This window comes from Eschrichtius robustus, chromosome 3 (genome assembly GCF_028021215.1).
Source record: "Eschrichtius robustus isolate mEscRob2 chromosome 3, mEscRob2.pri, whole genome shotgun sequence".
NCBI classification, from domain to species: Eukaryota; Metazoa; Chordata; class Mammalia; order Artiodactyla; family Eschrichtiidae; genus Eschrichtius; species Eschrichtius robustus.
In genome coordinates this window covers 172,460,537-172,477,008 of record NC_090826.1, presented here as the reverse complement: position 1 = coordinate 172,477,008, position 16,472 = coordinate 172,460,537, and the positions used below count along the sequence as shown (strand labels likewise).

The following is a 16,472-nucleotide window of genomic DNA, read 5'->3' as shown; positions in this document are numbered from 1 at the left end:
TTTACATGGTGTCCTTGATGTGGCTCAATTTTTCTTTAGTGTTTTGGACATTCAGGAGGGCTCCTTTAACTCTGGAAATGTGTGTGCTTCACTTTCGGGAAATTTTCTGGAAGTATTTCATCGATTTTCCTCCTCTCCATTTTTGCATATCTCTGTCTGTAGACCTGTTATTTGTATGTTAAACCTCTTGGACTGGTTCTCCGATTATCTTACTTTTTCTTCTGTTTTCCATCACGTTTTTCTTTTTACTCTTTTCTGCATGATTTCCTTAACTTTATCTTCTCACCCTTATAATTTTTTTATTTCTGCCATCGCGTTTTAAATTTCAAGCTCTTTGTTATTCTCTTAATGTTTATTTTAAAATAGTAACTGTTCTCGCTTTGTGGATGCAATATAATCTTCTAACTCTTCAAGGATATTAATGGTATTTTCCCCTAAATTTTCTTTATTTGAATAGTTCCTTTTTTTTTTTCTTTTAAGAAATAAGTGAAAAAGCTCAATTCCCACTCTTCTCCAGTGATCATATCAGGAGGATTATGAGAAATACTATTAATATGGACTATGCCCCAGGCACTAAAAACCAAACCACACCCAGGCAGTATTGTCCTGTCATGCATTTTGTCCTAGCAGAATCATCTTGTTTTCCCCAGAGCTTCTTGTTTTTGTAAAAGACACTAAAAGCAACTGACTAAAGTTTATCCAGTATATTCTTTTTTTAATTTAATTTTATTTATTTTTTTAAACAGCAGATTCTTATTAATTATCTGTTTTATACATATTAGTGTGTATATGTCAATCGCAATCTCCCAGTTCATCCCACCACCACCCCTCCCCCTCCCCCGCCACTTTCCCCACTTGGTGTCCATACATTTGTTCTCTACATCTGTGTCTCAATTTCTGCCCTGCAGACCAGTTCATCTGTACCATTTTTCTAGGTTCCACATATATGCGTTAATATACGATATTTGTTTTTCTCTTTCTGACTTACTTCACTCTATATGACAGACTGTAGATCCATCCACGTCTCTACAAATGACTCAATTTCGTTCCTTTTAATGGCTGAGTAATATTCCATTGTATATATGTACCACCTCTTCTTTATCCATTCGTCTGTCGATGGGCATTTAGGTTGCTTCCATGACTTGGCTATTGTAAATAGTGCTGCAGTGAACATTGGGGTGCATGTGTCTTTTTGAATTATGGTTTTCTCAGGGTATATGCCCAGTAGTGGGATTACTGGGTCATATGGTAGTTCTATTTTTAGCTTTTTAAGGAACCTCCATACTGTTCTCCATAGTGGCTGTATCAATTTACATTCCCACCAACAGTGCAAGAGGGTTCCCTTTTCTCCACACCCTCTCCAGCATTTGTTGTTTGTAGATTTTCTGTGGATGCCCGTTCTAACTGGTGTGAGGTGATACCTCATGGTAGTTTTGATTTGCATTTCTCTAATAATTAGTGATGTTGAGCAGCTTTTCATGTGCTTCTTGGCCATCTGTATGTCTTCTTTGGAGAAATGTCTATTTAGGTCCTTTTTTGGATTGGGTTGTTTGTTTTTTTAATATTGAGCTGCATGAGCTGTTTATATATTTTGGAGATTAATCCTTTGTCCGTTGATTCATTTGCAAATGTTTTCTCCCATTCTGAGGGTTGTCTTTGCATCTTGTTTGTAGTTTCCTTTGCTTTGCAAAAGCTTTTAAGTTTCATTAGGTCCCATTTGTTTATTTTTGTTTTTATTTCCATTACTCTAGGAGATGGATCAAAAAAGATCTTGCTGTGATTTATATCAAAGAGTGTTCTTCCTATGTTTTCCTCTAAGAGTTTGATAGTGTCCGGTCTTACATTTAGGTCTCTAATCCATTTTGAGTTTATTTTTTGAGTGTGGTGTTAGGGAGTGTTCTAATTTCATTCTTTTACATGTAGCTGTCCAGTTTTCCCAGCACCACTTATTGAAGAGGCTGTCTTTTCTCCATTGTATATCCTTGCCTCCTTTGTCATAGATTAGTTGACCATAGGTGCGTGGGTTTATCTCTGGGCTTTCTGTCCTGTTCCATTGATCTATATTTCTGTTTTTGTGCCAGTACCATACTGTCTTGATTACTGTAGCTTTGTAGTATAGTCTGAAGTCAGGGAGTCTGATTCCTCCAGCTCCGTTTTTTTCCCTCAAGATGCTTTGGCTATTCAGGATCTTTTGTGTCTCCATACAAATTTTAAGATTTTTTTGTTCTAGTTCTGTAAAAAATGCCATTGGTAATTTGATAGGGATTACATTGAATCTGTAGATTGCTTTGGATAATATAGTCATTTTCACAGTATTGATTCTTCCAATCCAAGAACATGGTATATATCTCTCCATCTGTTTGTATCATCTTTAATTTCTTTCAGCAGTGTCTTATAGTTTTCTGAGTACAGGTCTTTTACCTCCTTAGATAGGTTTATTCCTAGGTATTTTATTCTTTATGTTGCAATGGTAAATGGGATTGTTTCCTTAATTTCTGTTTCGGATCTTTTGTTGTTAGTGTACAGGAATGCAGGAGATTTCTGTGCATTAATTTTGTATCCTGCAACTTTACCAAACTCATTGATTAGCTCTAGTAGTTTTCTGGTGGCCTCTTTAGGATTCTCTATGTATAGTATCATGTCATCTGCAAACAGTGACAGTTTTACTACTTCTTTTCCAATTTGTATTCCTTTTATTTCTCTTTCTTCTCTGATTGCCATGGCTAGGACTTCCAAAACTATGTTGAATAATAGTGGTGAGAGTGGACATCCTTGTCTTGTTCCTGATCTTAGAGGAAATGCTTTCAGTTTTTGAGAATGAGAATGATGAGAATGATCTTGAGAATTGAGAATGATGTTTGCTATGGGTTTGTCGTATATGGCCTTTATTATGTTGAGGTAGGTTCCCTCTATGCCCACTTTCTGGAGAGTTTTTATCATAAATGGGTGTTGAATTTTGTCAAAAGCTTTTTCTGCATCTATTGAGATGATCATATGGGTTTTCTTCTTCAGTTTCTTAATATGGTTATCACATTGATTGATTTGCATATATTGAAGAATCCTTGCATCCCTGGGATAAATCCCACTTGATCATGGTGTATGATCCTTTTAATGTGTTGCTGGATTCTGTTTGCTATTATTTTGTTGAGGATTTTTGTATCCATATTCACCAGTGATATTGGTCTGTAATTTTCTCTTTTTGTAGTATCTTTGTCTAGTTTTGGTATCAGGGTGATGGTGGCCTCATAGAATGAGTTTGGGAGTGTTCCTTCCTGTGCAAATTTTTGGAAGAGTTTGAGAAGGATGGGTGTTAGCTCTTCTCTAAATATTTGATAGAATTCACCTGTGAAGCCATCTGGTCCTGGACTTTTGTTTGTTGGAAGTTTTTAATCACAGTTTCAATTTCACTACTTGTGATTGGTCTGTTCATATTTTCTATTTCTTCCTGGTTCAGTTTTGGAAGGTTATACCTTTCTAAAAGTTTGTCCGTTTCTTCCAGGTTGTCCATTTTATTGGCATAGAGTTGCTTGTAGTAGTCTCTTAGGATGCTTTGCATTTCTGCGGTATCTGTTGTAACTTCTCCTTTTTCATTTCTAATTTTATTGATTTGAGTCCTCTCCCTCTTTTTCTTGATGAGTCTGGCTAATGGTTTATCGATTTTGTTTATCTTCTCAAAGAACCAGCTTTTAGTTTTATTGATTTTTGCTATTGTCTTCTTTGTTTCTGTTTCATTTATTTCTGCTCTGATCTTTATGATTTCTTTCCTTCTACTAACTTTGGGTTTTGTTTGTTCTTCTTTCTCTAGTTCCTCTAGATGTAAAGTTAGGTTGTTTATTTGAGATGTTTGTTGTTTCTTGAGGTAGGATTGTGTAGCTATAAACTTCCCTCTTAGAACTTCCTTTGCTGCATCCCATAGGTTTTGGTTCGTCATGTTGTTTTTTTTTTTTTTAAAGAAATTCACGTTCTTTTATTTATTTATTTATTTATTTATTTATGACTGTGTTGAGTCTTCGTTTCTGTGCAAGGGCTTTCTCTAGTTGCGGCAAGTGGGGACCACTCTTCATCGCGGTGCGCTGGCCTCTCACCATCGCGGCCTCTCTTGTTGTGGAGCACAGGCTCCAGACGCGCAGGCTCAGTAATTGTGGCTCACGGGCCCAGTTGCTCCGTGGCATGTGGGATCTTCCCAGACCAGGGCTCGAACCCGTGTCCCCTGCATTGGCAGGCAGATTCTCAACCACTGCGCCACCAGGGAAGCCCCGTCATGTTTTCATTGTCATTTGTCTCTAGGTATTTTTTGATTTCCTCTTTGATTTCTTCAATGATCTCTTGGTTATTTAGTAACGTATTGTTTAGCCTCCATGTGTTTGTGTTTTTTACATTTTTTTCCCTGTAATTGATTTCTAATCTCATAGCGTTTTGGTCAGAAAAGATGCTTGATATGATATCAATCTTCTTAAATTTACTGAGGCTTGATTTGTGACCCAAGATGTGATCTATCCTGGAGAATATTCCGTGTGTACTTGAGAAGAAAGTGTAATCTGCTGTTTTTGGATGGAATGTCCTATAAATATTAATTAAATCTATCTGGTCTATTGTGTCATTTAAAGCTTGTGTTTCCTTATTAATTTTCTGTTTGGATGATCTGTCCATTGGTGTAAGTGAGGTGTTAAAGTCCCCCACTAATACTGTGTTACTGTCGATTTCCTCTTTTATCACTGTTAGCAGTTGCCTTATGTATTGAGGTGCTCCTATGTTGGGTGCATATATATGTATAATTGTTATGTCTTCTTCTTGGATTGATCCCTTGATCATTATGTAGTGTCCTTCCTTGTCTCTTGTAACATTCTTTATTTTAAAGTCTATTTTATCTGATATGAGTATTGCTACTCCAGCTTTCTTTTGATTTCCTTTTGCATGGAATACCTTTTTCCATCCCCTCACTTTCAGTCTGTATGTGTCCCTAGGTCTGAAGTGGGTCTGTCATAGACAGCATATATATGGGTCTTGTTTTTGTATCCATTCAGCAAGCCTGTGTCTTTTGGTTGGAGCATTTAATCCATTCACGCTTAAGGTAATTATCGATATGTATGCTCCTATTACCGTTTTCTTAATTGTTTTGGGTTTGTTTTTGTAGGTCCTTTTCTTCTCTTGTGTTTCCCACTTAGAGAAGTTCCTTTAGCATTTGTTGTAGAGCTGGTTTGGTGGTGCTGAATTCTCTTAGCTTTTGCTTGTCTGTAAAGCTTTTGACTTCTCCATCGAATCTGAATGAGATGCTTGCCGGGTAGAGTAATCTTGGTTGTAGGTTCTTCCCTTTCATCACTTTAAATATGTCATGCCACTCCCTTCTGGCTTGTAGAGTTTCTGCTGAGAAATCAGCTGTTAACCTTATGGGAGTTCCCTTGTATGTTATTTGTCGTTTTTCCCTTGCTGCTTTCAATAATTTTTCTTTGTCTTTAATTTTTGCCAATTTGATTACTGTGTGTCTCGGCATGTTTCTCCTTGGGTTTATCTTGTGTGGGACTCTCTGTGCTTCTTGGACTTGGGTGGCTATTTCCTTTCCCATGTTAGGGAAGTTTTCGACTATAATCTCTTCAGATATTTTCTCTTGTCCTTTCTCTCTCTCTTCTCCTTCGGGGACCCCTATAATGCGAATGTTGTTGCGTTTAATGTTGTCCCAGAGGTCTCTTAGGCTGTCTTCAATTCTTTTCATTCTTTTTTCTTTATTCTGTTCCACAGCAGTGAATTCCACCACTCTGTCTTCCAGGTCACTTATCTGTTCTTCTGCCTCAGTTATTCTGCTGTTGATTCCTTCTAGTGTATTTTTCATTTCAGTTATTGTACTGTTCATCTCTGTTTGTTTGTTCTTTAATTCTTCTAGGTCTTTGTTAAACATTTCTTGCATCTTCTCGATCTTTGCCTCCATTCTTTTTCTGAGGTCCTGGATCATCTTCACTATCATTATTCTGAATTCTTTTTCTGGAAGGTTGCCTATCTGCGCTTCATTTAGTTGTTTTTCTGGGGTTTTATCTTGTTCCTTCATCTGGTACATAGCCCTCTGCCTTTTCATCTTGTCTGTCTTTCTGTGAATATGGTTTTTGTGCCACAGGCTGCAGGATTGTAGTTCTTGCTTCTGCTATCTGCCTGAATAGTTTCTTTTTCCTGCAAGTTGCTTTTTATTATTTTATTTTTTATTTATTTATTTATTTATTGAATTTTATTTTATTTATTTATTATACAGGAGGTTCTTATTAGTTATCTATTTTATACATATTAGTGTATATATGTCAATCCAATCTCCCAAGCAAGTTGCTTTTTAAATGTTTGTGTTTGTTTATGTTATTCTCTGTCTTCTTTCTGATAAGCCTTAGTTGTCTGTTCATGACTAGAACAAATAATCCTAAAGAAGGTTACTGGAAACTCTGAGTATGTGTATATTGTCCACATGACATGTGAGCTTTAATGTAGGCTTCTCTTGGTGGGTTACTTATTATTAACTGGTCAGATTTCCTAGAGTATTCCTGATCTCCTGCCTGGAGTAAAAAGATCTGCTGACCAGCATTTTGGGAGCCCAATGTGAGAAGAAGCCTGGGACTCATTGTTGGGGGTGGAGTGTGTGTGTTTGTGTGTGTGTGTGTGTAACTTAATCCCCTGGTTTTGGTACTGCACCTTTGCCTTCATCTGTGCTAGCTCATAACCTCTCCAGGGGTTAAACCTCAAGTGTTCTGCCAGGGGAGTGTGGAGTGGGGAGCGGATCTAGAGACCTGATTGTTTCTTAAGATAACTTTCACCCAATTCTCTTTATTTTGGTTCCTCTGTTCCTACCCTCACTTCCAGAAGTACCCAGAACTGCCCGTGTCTAGGTTTTTGTTTTTTCCCCTGAGCATTCTGCAGCGTGAGTTGGGTTAGCTGTCAGCCTGACGGTTGCAGGCGTAGGATTCACCTTCCTTGGCTTTGCCAAGACACCCTCCTCCAGTCCATCTGCTTCCACCTTCTACAATTTTGTTGCTGTTTTTTCTCTTTGGATCTTGTCCTTGTGGATTATGTCTTTAAAACAACAGTCACTGTTCCATGGTTGCTTAAGCTGTGCCGTTGAGCAGGACTCGTTTATGTTCAAACAGCCACCTCAACACGGATCCCCTGCCTTTTTTCTTGCTGCATATTTCTTCAGCATGTGGAGGCATTCGAAGTTAAAGGGTCATCTTGAGAGATATTTTTTTTCTTGAGCTGCCATCTTGAGAGATACTATAGAAAATACCTGTTTTTAAACTATGTTAACCTACACTTGTTAGTACTAAATTTTATGTTGTCTGTTTTTTTCTCCATATTGTTGCTTTGTGGTATAAAAATGCCACTGTAATGTAGCTTGAATGATGGCAGTCTGTCAAGTGTCCAGTGCTGTATCTGACATTGGATTCCAAAATCTGAAATCTTTTCTCTCTCAGCCGTAAAGTGTACTTAGTCTTACAGCAGTGAAAGAAGACTGTCACTAAGACATACGTGTCCTTTTATTTGGTGGTTCTCAGGCTTTAGTGAGCCTCAGAAGCACTGGCGGGCTTGTTAAAACAGATTAAACCAGAGTTTCCGATTCAGTAGGTCCGGAGCAGGGCCCAAGTTTTGGGGGTTGTTTTTTTTTTAATGTTTCTGTATTTATGGGCCTGAGATTGTGAATTCCTGGCAAGTGATGCTGATGCCGGTGTGAGGGCCACACTTTGAGACGGACTGAAGCAGGCTCTATGAGTGCGTGGAAACCAGAACGCCACCACCAAGACCCCCAGTAAAGCTTTACTTCATTATCTTCAAGTTGGACAGTTGAGAAGAGCTTTGAATTTATGCTATGATCGCTCTCTTTGCCTAAAACATACGTTTACTTGATCGTCTTGATCGAGACAGTAGGTCTCAGCATTTTAATTAATGAATCCTTTCCTTCGGTCCACTGTTACTCCTTTCTTTCTTTCTGAACTGCCTGTTTAAGATTTTGTCTTCGTCTCCCCTTCTTCCTTCCCTCCTTTCTTGTGGCGCCTGCGACTCTGTGATGCGGCAGCAGTTGGCTGTCAGGGTGAGCTCTCATGTAGAAGCAAGTCTGCATTGAGGTCGGTCACATGGGGTCTGCCTGCTCCGGGTCGGTAACGTGTTCATAGCATGTTGGGTGTAGTTATTTAAACATGGAGCCTTACCATTAAGGTTGTGCATACTCGCATGTAAACACAAACATTAATGTCAGGCTGTCTTTACTAGTTAGTAATTTGTGTATGCCTATACCAGGAAGCATACACTTTTTAGAATTTAATTGAAAACTTTGAATAGTTAATTTGGCAGGAGAAGTGTTACAGTTATTGGTTCTAAGTGGATCTCTGTTCATTGGGAGCAACTCTCTCTTACTTAAGTAAGGTGAGGAGATTGGCAAAGAAAACTTCAGTTGAATCAGGGAAAATGGCCTTTTATCCAGTTAGGTAATTTAATCTGACAGAAGCAGAAATCGTTTTTAGGAATGTGGGTTTGACACTGTAGAGATGAGGGATGGGGAGGTGTTAGCATCCTCCGTGAGCAGCGTTATCAGTTGCCTTTCTACTTCATTACTCTCTATCAGTGCGGCGTGAAAAGCATTGGAACTGTCTTACTATTGGGTTTAACCTAGCACAGATGTTTTTGTTTCTTTATGCTGGTTAAATTATAGTATAAAGTGCACTGTTTGATTCACTAAGTCATTTCTGAAATCTTTGCTCACATTTATATGCTGTCCTGTCTTTGGGTTCTACTGAGGGACAAGCCCTGAGGAGATTTTTCCTGTTTGTAATAGTGTCCTTTTTTTTTTTTTTTTTTAAATGGTATGACTGTTTCAGGGCTATATTTTTTAAAATAAAAGATAGCTTCAGCAGAATTAGATAAGTAATCTCTTAACCCAGTAAATGTCTTTAACATCTTTTCCCTTAATAATTGCTTTTTATATGATTAATGGCTCCCATAAGGTAACAGTATTTTCTAACCAAATGGGTTCTCGTATATTTAGAGAGATTTTTCCCACATTGTGTATTTCTGTGAATGGCATAAGTAGAAAAGCACAGACTGTTAGCTCCATGAAGACAGGGACTTTGTTTTGTTCATCACTCTGTTTCTAACACTAAGAAAGGTATTTGATATGCAGTTCTCAGTAAATATTTGTGGAATGAAGGAAAGAAACCAGTTGAGAGTTCAGCATCCTGCATTACTTAATTAATGCCACAAGGTGGGACTGTTGTAGCATGAAATAAGAGGCTGTAATTCTTAGACTCTCTTACATAGTTTTATATAAATCCTATGAATAAACAAAATGAATTGACTACCTATTATGTTTATTGCCTGTTTCAGATATTTATGGTTTTAGCATGTGATTAGTCTTTTGAGTCCATGATTTGGGCAGGCAGTGAGATCATAACCTAAATAAAGAACATTTGGTTCAAATTTTTATCAAATGTTAAATGAGATAGCATCTATTAAAATCTAGCACAGTATCAGGTTAGTTTCATTTTCTCGCCTTTATTTTGGATTAAAAACCTTTGTTAAATTTCTCTTTGTGTTAAAATAATTTGCCAAACATTTTCTAATAAGTTATCACTGAATGTTAAACGATATTTTGTAAGTCTGTTTTGATTGTCAGAAGATTTTAAAAATTGATACCAAACCTAGATTTTACTGTATTACACCTCCCACTGCAAAAAAAAAAAAAAAAAGTTTAATTCTGCTTCCATGGTTCTTTTATAAGGCTGAAATATTTTAACATAGTACTACATATTTGTGCATATATGATCATAGTGTATAAATAAAGTCAGTCTATAATTTGTCTTGATTTCACTCCTATTATAAAAGTGTTGACAGGTTTGTTTTATAGCTTGGAATTTTAAAATTTCCTTATGATGAAATTGACTTCTGAATATTTTGATTGTGTAATTTTCCACAGACTGAAGCAAAATCAGAAGAGGGCCCAGGATGGACTATCCTACGTGATAATTTCATGATGGGAGCATCCATGAAAGACTGGGACAAAGAAAGTGATGGACCAGATGACAACAGGCCGGGGTCTGGAAGTGACTCTGACACATAAAGCTATATAAGAAACACAGTTTCCATTTTATTTTTCCTAGAAAAATGCTCATGCTCTGAAAGTTGGGGAATTATAAAGATACCATTTGTAAGAGAGCCAAAAGACTTTCACTATTATCAACTTCGGTGTTTCTCTTTTTCATGTAAACTTGGTTAAAATGATATTTCAAACCTTGTATAATTTTAAGCATTGTTCTTTAGAACATTTGTAGAAAGAAATATTTCTACTTGAGATATGCATTTTGCCAAGTTCATTATAGGTTTACCTATTGCTTTTGGATATTGGTGTTTTATTTAAGTATCACCAAGGGTTGTAGAAATGCAATATCAATTCATAATTAAAATGAACTCCTTGAAGTTAATGTTTTTCAGCCTCTAACTTACAGACCTATATATGTATTATTTTTTGTGGGGAAGGGTTGGTGTTTTTTTTTTGGTGAGCTATTGAGAAAACCTATGTAGCAAAATTTTTAAATTACAGCATTTCTGATTTGGGGTGATGATTTTATTTTTAGACACTCTGGCAATTATGATTTAAGAAACATCAAATTTCTACTTTTATATTATTTCCTTTTATATGCTAAGTAATATATATAAATAATGGCTTAGATTTATTTTAAGTGTTAGGTTATTTTTGTATGAGAGGTTTACTGAGGTGGAAATTCTCATATTTAACTTATGCAATGAGGCATAATTTCTTAGGAAGCATATTTGACATGTTCTAGTTTCTCTTATTTTCCCTAAGTATTTGAGTTAGCTTAAATTCTTTTTTCATGGACTGGCTGACCAGTGAAATGGTGGGTAGACAACAGATAGTCTGCGTCAGATGCTGCGTCTGATTTGAGACTTGATTCCTTATAGTTGTCTTCAAGATTATTAAATTGGATGACTTTCAGAATCTAGGTGTTAAACAAAAAGAGAAGAGAAAGCAGGGCTATTTAATATCATTCCAAAATTTCTGTCAAACTGGGCCTAAGATGCAAACTTTGTAGGGGAATTATTTAATAAAAGTGATCTGTTCTTTTTTAAAAGGGTCCATTCCTTACTCCATCTTTCCATAGTAAAAATAGTTCCCTCCTACTACCAAATTGCACATGCTTGCATCTGTTATATATCGAAGGATAATCCTCCCCTCGAAACTATGCTAGAGCAGAGACGTTTATATTTGCAAACCCATTTGAGTGTTACAAGTATTATGTAACCAAAGTTAAATTAGTCCATGGCCTGGTATTTGTTATCCTAAAGGAAGGTATACATCTAAGATATCAAATGATTAAACCAGCAGAGCTCAAAGTACATTTTTGTATGTATCCAAACTTTTGAAATTTAGTGTCTTCTTAAATTATAGAACTGCTATTTTGTCAGTGTAATATAAGTAAATGTGAACAACTAGTCCTCAGTAGTAACGTGAGCATGCTAAACATCTCAATATAACTTAACACAGATAAATATTTCAATACAACCTCACACGTAGATAATTTTGAAAAACAAATTTGCAGCACCTAAAAACTTTTATCTTCTCAGAATTAAAGCTTTTACTTTTTTTTTTTTTTGCTATTAATCTGTTTCTGAATCATATTAAAGCTTTGGAAAAATTCTTCTGCATAGGACATCAGGTGATAGAAATGGGTAAATAACTTCTTGTTTAGTAAAAAAAAGTTGTTTTTTAACATAAACTCATCGTATAGTCCTTAGTTTAGTTTAGAAAAATTGAGCAAGATTTTCAAACTGAAAGGAAGGAAGAGAATATTGGCAGATTTTCTTCTTTCAGAAATCATTTTATTCCAAAATAAAATTGAGTTGCTGCTATAAGAAAAAATAAATGTATCACTTATGTTAGAAGGTGTAAAGCATATGTAAATCACATGAAATAGTTTTTATCATAAAGATAGGATGTTTTATATGTATTAATATTTCTGCATATTGGCGATCAAATATTTAAGCAAAATACCACCATATATGAATCTAAGGATGAGCATATTATTTTAAAAACTCTGTATCTTTAGATGGATGTTTTAAATAATCTAGCTGTGTCATCTCTACCCTAAATATTTTACCTACAACATTTATTTATTTATTTATTTATTTATGGCTGCGTTGGGTCTTCGTTGCTGCGTGCGGGCTTTCTCTAGTTGTGGCGTGTGGGGGCTACTCTTTGTTGTGGTGCGCGGGCTTCTCATTGCGGTGGCTTCTCTTCTTGCGGAGCACGGGCTGTAGGCGTGCAGGCTTCAGTAGTTGCGGCTCGTGGGCTCAGTAGTTGTGGCTCATGGGCTCTAGAGCGCAGGCTCAATAGTTGTGGCACACGGGCTTAGTTGTTCTGCGGCATGTGGGATCTTCCCGGACCAGGGCTTGAACCTGTGTCCCCTGCATTGGCAGGCAGATTCTTAACCACTGTACCACCTGGGAAGTCCCCCTACAACATTTAAATTCTGACATCAATCAGATAAATAATTCTGCACCTAACTTCTGATATTGTCTTTGAGTTCTTTACGGAGGGAAAAGAGAAAGAACAGCATTACTATACCTCTCCCCGCTGTAGTTATCTAAATATAACAATATTTGGATTTTACTTTTGGTAACTATTTAGGGTAATAGAGTAATAAAAAGATTTTATTTTTTTTTGTTTAAAAAGAACAATGGAAAATAGTAACCAGGTAACCAGTACCTAGGTATTATCTTATTCCCTTATCTGGATATTCAGATGGCTAGGGTGAATGTTCTCAGTATTAGCATAGTTTAGTATTGCTTATGTTTTGCTTTTAGGCGTTGAAATCTCACAAAATTAATACCTGTTATAGACTGACAATAACTTAGAATCATTACAGTAGTTTAGTACTTTAACTTAGAATACTGAATTTATTTTCAAGTTACCTAGACTTCTATGTAGATTAAGTATTATTCTACTCATTGAAAAATATATCCTGGAAACGCTTTGGATGGACTAATTCAAAGGCTCGCTTTCAGTACTTAGAACCTGAAATGACTCCATAGGAAGTTCTGGAAGATTTATTTGAGGGTAAGTCCAATCCTTTAAAATATTTTGTCTTTTATAATATGAATAAGTGGGTGAAAGGGAAAGTTTAAATTTTGGAAAACCTCTTAAGGCTTTTCAGTCACTGTGTTTTGCACATATGAACATACTTAATATTCAGTGGCTGCCAACTAAACTAATCCTCCCTCCCGTGCTGGTCTTCAGGACGTGTAAATGCAGTCCTTAACCATAAAGCCGTTTAATTGAGCTTCTAGACACCTAAAGATGTCCCAGTTAACATGTAACAGCAGAGAAGTTCTAAGGCTGAAGTGTGAACAGAAACGTGGACAAACTGAGGACCTTGTAAGGAATTGTAAGGCCTGAGGGAATGCCTATAAGGGACTCATCATAGAGCATAAATATTTAGAAGAGATAGGAGGAGGTCAAATAAGTAAGTTGATATTACATCTTTTGGATAACTTGTTTCTTCCCTATACGGATTTACTTATTTTATGTTATTTTATTATAGATGTTTATTAATATAAAATTATATTAACTATATTAATTTTAATATATATAAAAACTATATTAATATAAAATTATATAATATAAAAGAGTCATAAGTGAAATGGGATGGAAGTTTTATTTTTTCAGTTTTTTTAAATGATCACAGAGTACCATTATTGCACTTAGTATAGTGATATATTTGTGCCACGTGAATTGCACTTTTAAAACATACATTTGAAAAATCAGTAGATACTTTTTAACATTTGTAATTTCTTAAGGAAGTGCGCACGTGTGTGTGTGTGTGTGTGTGTGTGTGTGTCTTAGTCCAGGACACTATACCAGATACCATAGACTGGGTGGGAAAAACAGCAAACATTTATTCTCATGGTTCTGGAGGCTGGGAAGTCCAAGATCAAGGTGCTGGCAGATTTGATGTCTGATGAGCACCCTCTTCCTGGTGTGTAGACAACTGACTTCTTGCTGTGTCTGCTTGAGGGAGAGAGAGAGATCGTCTTTCTCAGTGTCTCTTTTATAAGGGCCTCATGACCTGATTACCTCCTAAAGGGCTCCACCTCCAATATTATCATATTAGGAATAGAGCTTCTACCTCTGAATTGTGGAAGGCGGGGGATCAAAAATTCAGTCCACAGCAATGCATAAAATAGCAAATGGTACATTTTTAACTTAGATGTGAAATAACTTTAGCTACTATTGATTCTTTTTTTTAATATATTATTTATTTGTTTTTTTATTTTTGGCTGCGTTGGGTCTTTGTTGCTGTGCGCTGGCTCTCTAGTTGTGGCGAGCGGGGGCTACTCATTGTTGTGGTGCGCGGGCTTCTCATTGTCATGGCTTCTCTTGTTGCGGAGCACAGGCTCTAGGCGCGCAGGCTTCAGTAGTTGTGGCACGTGGGCTCAGTAGTTGTGGCTTGCGGGCTCTAGAGCGCAGGCTCAGTAGTTGTGATGCACAGGCTTAGTTGCTCCACAGCATACGGGATCTTCCCAGACCAGGGCTTGAACCCGTGTCCCCTGCATTGGCAGGCAGATTCTTAACTACTGCACCACCAGGGAAGCCCTACCATTGATTCTTGACTTAAATTTCGTACTAGAATTAGAAAGTTAAGTGAAGTATTTATCTGGCATTAATTGAGCACCTGTTCCAGGAACTGTACTAGAATCATTGGAGTGATATTGTTTATGGCAAAATAAGGGGTAATCTTACTCCTGTAAAAATCAAAAAGTCAAATCTCCTGTTCCTTTTTAAAGTTGACTTCCTGCAGTACGTGCCCACTGTATGATTTGGATTGTGTGGCAACTTGGATTAACAGTGATAACTTGAAATAAATCAGTTATCTGCCATGACTTTAAAAATGTTTGTTAAAAGATAACCTTTTAAAAAACTATTATAGTGGAATCTAAGTTGTACATTAAAAAAACTATTGTAACAGAATTGTACAGTAATTGTACAGTAACAGGAGTCCTAGAATAATGAAGCTTGTCTAGGGGTGTGAAGAGGTTAATTTGTCGGTGCTCTATCGATGTTAAGTTCATTTTTACTTGGAAACGGTTTTCAGTTGAAGGAAGCAGAGTTCATACTACTCTTTCCTTAAATTTATCTATTAGGATCAATATGACTGATGTTTGTCTCCACTCGGTATATCTGTGATAGGTAGTGAGTCTGTTGAGCCCTGCAGATATTATGAGTACGAAGACTATTTGAGGTGAATTGGCAGTTAGAACAAATTTTGGAAAAAGGAGAGAGAACTCCTCCATGCCTACAAAAAGCTCTCTCATTCCTTCCCCAAGAAAGCAGGAGTCTGAATACTGGCCAGCTGGATAGATGAATCTTACTGTCTATTGCAGCAAAGGTGGGCCTCCTGGTAATTTTTTTCTCTGTGTGAGCTTTTCTGAACTTGATTAAATATATCAATCAGGAGGACCAATGAACAGATTTGGAAGTAAAATGGTGTCTGAGATAGGTGACAGGACATTTAGAGTAGTGATTGGTGGTTAGCAAAATACTAAGAGTTGTAATAAATCTAATCAGAATTTCGTAGTTTGAAGATATAGTCCAACAATTCTTAAACAATTTTAGATTCTCCAAAGGATGTTTTCTAGCTTAGAACCACATAAGTATTTTTCATCTGGTCTGCTGAGCATACTTTCAGGGAGTTATGATTTAGGGCTATTTATCTAGGTGTGTGATGAAACTTTTGTGTTCAGAAGAGTTGTCCTCAGAGTCACAAAATATGTTTCATTTTGCTTTGTTAGCAACATCTGGTCCAACATTGCTCACCTTATTCACCCACCCCTCCGCCATAGCAGGAGTATATATTTAGCTTTCTGGCAAATGCTCTTTGGTTTTCATTCGAGTAGTTAAACAAGGGTATATGTTGGAGAAGTGGGCCTGATTCCTTATACTTTTGGTCTCTACATCACTACTGTCTGGTAGGACTTCCTGTGATGATGGAAATACATCTCCACTGTCCAATATGGTAGCACAAGTGGCTACGGATCATCTGCAGTGTGGCTAGGGATACAGAGAAGCTGGAGTTTTCATTTTACTTGATTACTTCAAGTTTTAAAAGCTGCACATGGCTAGTGGTGGTCTGTCTACCGATGAAGAGAATAAAGTCACAGAGCGTATATTTAGTCTAATAAAATATCAGTAAATTTTGGGATCATAAGTCTATCTTGAATTGTTCCGTAAACATTTACTGATACAATTTAAGTATATACAAATACTGGTGTGATGTTTATTGACTAAATTATGGTTGATGTCTTTTTCACTATTTGTATTTTTAAAAAGCTATATTACGTTGCTTTATAATTATTTCCTGAGGTATAACTATTGTCCTTACATGTTAGGCCACTGTGTATGACACATAGCATTTGCTTTTTTAGTAGTATCACCTGCA

The 16,472-nt window shown here is 36.6% G+C and overlaps 1 protein-coding gene across 2 annotated transcripts in view; it reads left to right on the top strand.

Annotated features, from left to right (window-relative positions):
* RRP15 (ribosomal RNA processing 15 homolog) overlaps nucleotides 1–11,108 on the top strand; it is a 48,475-nt gene extending 37,367 nt beyond the window's left edge. For both annotated transcript variants that reach the window (XM_068541814.1, XM_068541813.1), the window contains one exon: nucleotides 9,935–11,108. In XM_068541814.1, coding sequence (XP_068397915.1) covers nucleotides 9,935–10,078 — 144 coding nt within the window. In that variant the 3' untranslated portion in view covers nucleotides 10,079–11,108. The remainder of the gene's footprint in view (nucleotides 1–9,934) is intronic.
* The last annotated feature ends 5,364 nt before the right edge of the window (nucleotides 11,109–16,472 follow it).